The sequence below is a fragment of the Mandrillus leucophaeus genome, unplaced genomic scaffold, assembly GCF_000951045.1.
Source record: "Mandrillus leucophaeus isolate KB7577 unplaced genomic scaffold, Mleu.le_1.0 Scaffold1183, whole genome shotgun sequence".
NCBI classification, from domain to species: Eukaryota; Metazoa; Chordata; class Mammalia; order Primates; family Cercopithecidae; genus Mandrillus; species Mandrillus leucophaeus.
In genome coordinates, this window is record NW_012100132.1 from 215,393 (window position 1) to 221,423 (window position 6,031).

The 6,031-nt window shown below is 53.9% G+C and overlaps 1 protein-coding gene across 1 annotated transcript in view; it reads right to left on the reverse strand.

The window, feature by feature from the left end:
* ADAMTS13 (ADAM metallopeptidase with thrombospondin type 1 motif, 13) overlaps nt 1–6,031 on the reverse strand; it is a 41,512-nt gene that overhangs the window by 34,186 nt on the left and 1,295 nt on the right. Inside the window, 5 exon segments of the mRNA XM_011965553.1 lie at nt 2,515–2,661; nt 2,798–2,922; nt 3,248–3,331; nt 4,389–4,558; nt 5,710–5,776. Of these exon segments, the coding sequence (XP_011820943.1) occupies nt 2,515–2,661; nt 2,798–2,922; nt 3,248–3,331; nt 4,389–4,558; nt 5,710–5,776 (593 nt within the window).

The following is a 6,031-nucleotide window of genomic DNA, read 5'->3' on the forward strand; positions in this document are numbered from 1 at the left end:
CGCCCTAGTGCCGCAGGGCCAGCGAGTTTTCGGACCCAGGTCGACCCCTGACGCCGCCACCTGCTAACCGGGCGCAGTGCAGAGGGCCTTGTGCGCCCTGCGTCAGTTTTCCCCAGAAGGGAGCGCTAGCCCGGCAGGGTGGCTTCCGCATCTTTTGCTAATAAATATCAAAAGGCTTTAAAAACGTGCAAGCCACATTAATTCACAGTGTTAGGAGTCTGTGGAGAGGGGGGGACTGGTCGGGGCCTTGAGGGGCTGCTCTGGGGACTGTTTACATGTATGTGTTGAGCGTGAAATTCACCTACTGTGAGTAAAGCACGATTTTAAAGTTCAGTTAAAATGTGTTTGCCCTTGGCCATTGTTTGCATTCCTAGGCCAGGAAGGTGAACCGTTTCCAAACTGTCACAACAGAGCTTGCTTTCCCCAAAGCAGAACTGATGGAGGACTACTAATGAGGTGGGAGAGGCCAGGCACCCGTGAGGTAGGAGGTGGACTCCACTCTGGAGGCCCCGCTTGGACACCGGACCAGAGGACTAGCTAAAACAGGGAGGGGTGGGAAGCCCCTTTCCATAAGACAGACCCACCAGTGGGCCATGTCAGTTTACCATTGCCATGGCAACACCCAAAAGTTACCGCCCTTTTTCCATGATGAAAACCCGGAAATTACTGCTCTTTTTCTAGAAATTTCTGCATAGTCTGGTCCCTTAATTTGCATATAATTAAAAGTGGGTATAACTAGGACTGCAGCCCTGCCTTTGAGCTGCTCTTTTGAGCACAGTGTCTATGGGGTAGCCCTGCTTCAAAAGGGCTACGCTGCGCTGTACACAGTCACAGGGCTGCACACTCTGACCACTGCTATGTCAATCAAAGTTGCGGTCTAACACCACCTGCTCCCTCTTGAATTCTTTCCCGGGTGAAGCCAAGAACCCTCCCAGGCTAAGCCCCTGTTTGGGGGCTTATCTGTTCTGCATCACAGGAGCAAAAGGAAACTATGCTCCCTGTGAGGGAGAAGGAGCCCTGCCTTGCCCCACACCCAGGAACCCTGCCTCGACCCTCCCAGGCTCAGAGGGGTTGAAAGGGGTCGGGTGGGGGTTGGTGGGCAAGGAAGGTAGAAATTCACTTTTCACTTTAGAAATCTCTGCACTGGGCTGGGCACAGCTGTAATCCCAGCACTTTGGCCGGCCGAGGCGGGCAGATCACAAGGTCAGGAGATTGAGACCATCCTGGTTAACATGGTGAAACCCTGTCTCTACCAAAAAATACAAAAAATTAGCCGGGTGTGGTGGCGGGTGCCTGTAGTCCCAGCTACTCAGGAGGCTGAGGCAGGAGAATGATGTGAACCCAGGAGGCGGAGCTTGCAGTGAACCGAGATTGCGCCACTGCACTCTGGCCTGGGCGACAGAGCAAGACTCCATCTCAAAAAAAAAAAAAAAAAACAAAAGAAAGAAAGAAATCTCTGCACTGCTTGAATTTTTACAATTGGGTATTATTTTCAGACTTAAAAAACTAAAGAATTGAAAAGAAACCCATCACTCTAGGTAAATGGTTATAGGTAGGAGCAAAGGCTTGCACACAAGAATGTATAATGTTCACAACAGGAAGATGTGTTCAGGCAACCTAGACATCCAAGGAGAAGGGCCTGATTAAATAAATTACGGTACACGCCTGTAAGAGACCTGGGATAACGTTTGGGATATATTATTACATAAAGAGCAGGTAAATCCTGCACTCACTCTAGGAAGAAAAAAGAAAGGCTGGACGCAGTGGCTCACGCCTGCAATCCCAGCACTTTGGGAGGCCGAGGCAGGTGGATCACCTGAGGTCAGGAGTTCGAGACCAGCCTGACCAACATGGAGAAACCCCGTCTCTTCTAAAAATACAAAATTAGCTGGGCATGGTGGCACATGCCTGTAATCCCAGCTACTCGGGAGGCTGAGGCAGGAGAATCACTTGAACACGGGAGGTGGAGGTTGCAGTGAGCTGAGATCGCGCCATTGCACTCCAGCTTGGGCAACAAGAGCGAAACTCTGCCTCAAAAAAAAAAAGAAAAAGAAAAAAGAAATAGCAGGTAACAAAGCAATGAACAGCATAATCACAATTTTCCTTTAATTCAGGGATCCAAACTAAATCCCCATTTTGCAAATAAAAAATATGTGCGTGTGTGTAAAGAAAAGACTGAAATTAAATACAAAATGTGAAGAGACATTATCTCTAAATGGTGGGATTTGAGATAGTTTTTACAGCCTGCTTTTTCTTTACCTGCATATTTCCACAGAAGTTATTTTCTACCTGCTAAAGGTGTTTTGCTCGTCTTTTGGAAAAAAAGTTTTTTTAATCAAACAGTATCAGGTTCCCCTGTCCTCACACCCACCCTTCTGAGTCTGTTGGCGTGAGGGGTACAGGCTCCTCTGGCGAAACTCTACAAGGACCCACTGCTTGCCAAGACCACCTCCATCCTAGGTACCCAGGTCAGCTCCTTGCCAGAGCCTGGGGACAGCTGGTGGGGCTGCATACCTGTGCCCGATCTCATGGGCGATGGTGACTCCCAGGTCAAAGCCAGTGTCCTCGGTAATGAGGCAGCTCCAGGTTGGGGAGCAGGCACCACCCAGCTGGGTAACTCCCCGCACCTGCCGGTTACCATCAGGCAACTCCAGGTCAAACCTCGGTGAGAGAAAACAGTCACTTGGGTGGTGCCAAGGCACGTGGCTGCCCCAGGATCACCTTTGTAGAGGGCAGGAGGCCGAGGGTGCAGCTTTCCCAGGCTGGCTGACCAGCACCCATCAGAAAGCTCGGCTACCTCGTGATATAGAGGACCAGGTCAGCGTGGCCAGGATCCGTGTCGTCCTCGGGGTTGATGGTCCGGCTCCACCCACAGACGCTCAGCAGGGACGAGGTAAGGTTGGCTGTGATATTTGGAGCACCCTGCAGATTCACAGCAAAGCCTGCATTTAGGACACCCCAACCAGGCATGGTGCTGACTGCAGTCAGTGTGTTTCCCAGTTAGTCCTCATAACAGCCCTCTGACTAGCCCATGTTAGGGGTGAGACAACTGAGGCTCAGAGAAGTAGTCAGGCAGCCTGTGCTGAGTGCTGGATAGAGCTGCGAGGGCAGCTGGTCCGTCTGGCTGAACGTGTTCTGTGACCCATGCTGCTTGGGGCATCCAGGACAAGAGGTTAAAGAGGATGGAGATGCGATGACTTGGGCTTCCCGCTCTGTATAGCGTGCTGAGCTCCAGCTCCATGCCTACCTCGGGCTCTGCCAGAATGACCATCTTCACCAGGTGCACCCGAAACTGAGCCCCCAGGGACGGGTCCCGAAGCAGTTCTGCCCCCTGTGGAAGGACAAATGAGAGAGGTAACCTGTCAGGAGGGCATTGCCAGCCCGAGGCAGCTGCTGACTCCCAGGGGCCCCCGGGGTGCGAAGGGCTGGAGAGCATGTGTGGGAAGCATGTGTGGGAAGCGGGGGCTCCTAAAATGCGATGCACAGTCAGCCGTGCCTCTGCTGCTCCTCAGCTCATGGCTCAGGAAGGCCAACTAAGGCAAGGAAAACAAACTCCAAAGCAAGGGGATGAGAGCACACAGACAGTCATGAGTTGGATATTCCGGTCAAATGCTGCTCCTCTCAGACCACAGATTCCTCTCAGATTACAGGAGCCTGCCATCATGCCCAGATAATTTTTGTATTTTTAGTAGATACGGGGTTTCACCATGTTAGCCAGGCTGGTCTCGAACTCCTGACTTCGGTGATGCACCCGCCTTGGCCTCCCAAAGTGCTGGGATTATAGGCATGAGCCACTGCGCCCGGCCTTGTTTGTCTTTCTGAGACGGCCGATAGTGGGGTAGAGCTTCCCTGCCCACCCTTCACTTTCAAGTGAAGAGGGGCTGCAGGGATTCAGGTGCTAGCAAGAAATGAAGGTGGCCATCTCCTTTGCCAGCAGTCTCTGTTTAGACTTCAGACTGGTGACCTGTCCTCGCCACCCTGAGTAGGGGACGAGAGAAGGAGAGAGGGCAGGGTCGGGGTACAGAGGGCAGTGTGAGCAGCCCACACCCCGTTTGCCAGGGTTGTGTTAGCTGAGCCTCCTGGGGGTCAAATGGATACTGAGGAAGAGGCCAGGCTTGAAGGTGGCCCCAGATGAAGGGATTTGAGTAGCAAGAGGCTGCAGGGTGTGCGTGTGCTATGGAGCTGAGAGGGGGTGTGGGACCTCACCCACCTCCACCCAGGGGAGGGAGGGAGAAGAGGAAGAGCCCCGAGCCATTCTACCTGAGTTTAACCCATTGTATTCAGACCACCAGATACACTAGCCCACAGACACTGGTCACCAGCCCTGGCCATGGGGACCTGCACAGGCCAGCGCCATCCCTGGAGGTCGCTCCCATGGGGGCACTCACGATGTTGAGGTTGGTGAGCACGTAGCGCTCTGTGTCCTCCTGGTGAGCCTGGAAGACATCGGGGCCCACGGCCACCAGCAGCTCCAGGTGTAGGATGCTGCCTGCAGCCCGCCTCTGCCTCTGCCTCTGCCTCTGCCTCTGCCTCTGGAAGCCGGGGGAGGGAGGGTGGCCTGGAGGGGCAGGGGAGAGCAGAGGGCAATGGTTCTAGAAAGCAAGTAGTGGAAAGCTAACAGGAGAGAGGCTGGCGGGTCTTGGAAGGATGGCCTTCCGAAGTCAAGACATTGTGTGTCACCCCACCCCAAGAGCTGGACCCCATTAGTGACTGGGCATGCAAAGGGCAGGGCCCAGGAGGAGCTGTTGGGCTATGGCATCCTTTAGGTCACCCCATCAAGACAAGCTTCCTACTGCCCTGGTGGCTCTGCCCAAAGGGGAAAGCCCCTGCCCTGCCTCCTGGACCCTGCTCTGGGCACAGGCGTTTCATGAGTAACATCATGGACCGCGACAGGAAACTGAACACAAGTGGAGCCCGGTGGTCTCTTGGGAAGCAGGGGCCCAGGTCAGCCCTCATTGTCCTCTCTCAAGGGAGCCCTTAGAGGGCCAGGGACCCTGGGCAATGATCTCCCAGTCCCTCAGGAGCGGCAGAGCTAGAAGGACCCAGGCTATGGGATACCCAGACAGCATCGGCTGCATCCAGCCCCCCAGGATGGCCCCAGGCACTGGTCAGTGTGCATCTGGCCTAGACCACAAAGAACCAGGTCACAAGGTGGGCCTTGCCCTCCCGTTCCCCCTGACCACTAGCCCACCTGCCTCTGGCCCCCATCAGCCGTTAGTCAAGTTGTCAATGGCCCTACTGGGAAGGGGGCTCACACCCGGAGACGGTCACACACAGGGCCTGTGGGCAACGGGGACAGGCCTTTATCATAAGGAAATCCATGGCCTCAGGAGGGAGCCTGAGCCAGCACCTATCTTGTTTCCCACAGAAGGAATAAATATTTACATCCACGGCCAGAAACCCCAAGAGCTCCTGAAAACCAGCCAGCTCAGCAGAGGCCATGGGGCAGAAGGGGCCAGCCAATCGGTGACCGTTCCCTTGTGACATTTAACAGAAGCTAGGGTTAGAACCCTGGCCTGGCTGGAACATCCAGACCAGTTTTTATCAACTTGGCAGGAAGTAACAGAGTTAATTAACAGGGGTGACAGCAGCTTCTCTGACCTTCTCCTGCCAGATCCACCAAAAATCCCAGACCACTGACTCAATGGTGAGATACCCCTTGAAAGTCCTGAGAAACTTCCCTGGGAGAGAAGACACCAGGACAAGTACCTTTTAAGGGAGCACCAGAGCTCAAGTAAGAAGACACAGCCTGTGGCTCCAATGCCTGAAGAAAACTCTGCAAGACAAAAAGAGATGGATGGGGCTGGGTGCAGTGGCTCACGCCTGTAATCCTAACACCTGGAGAGACTGAGGTGGGAGGATCACTTGATCCAGGAGTTTGAGACCAGCCGGGGCAACATAACAAGTCCCCATGTCAAAAAAAAAAAGAAGAAGAAAGACAGAAAGTCAAAGACAGAAAGACAGAAGAAAGGAAGGAAGGAAGGAGGGAGGGAGGGAGGGAAGGGAGGAAGGAAGGAAGGAAGGAAGGAAG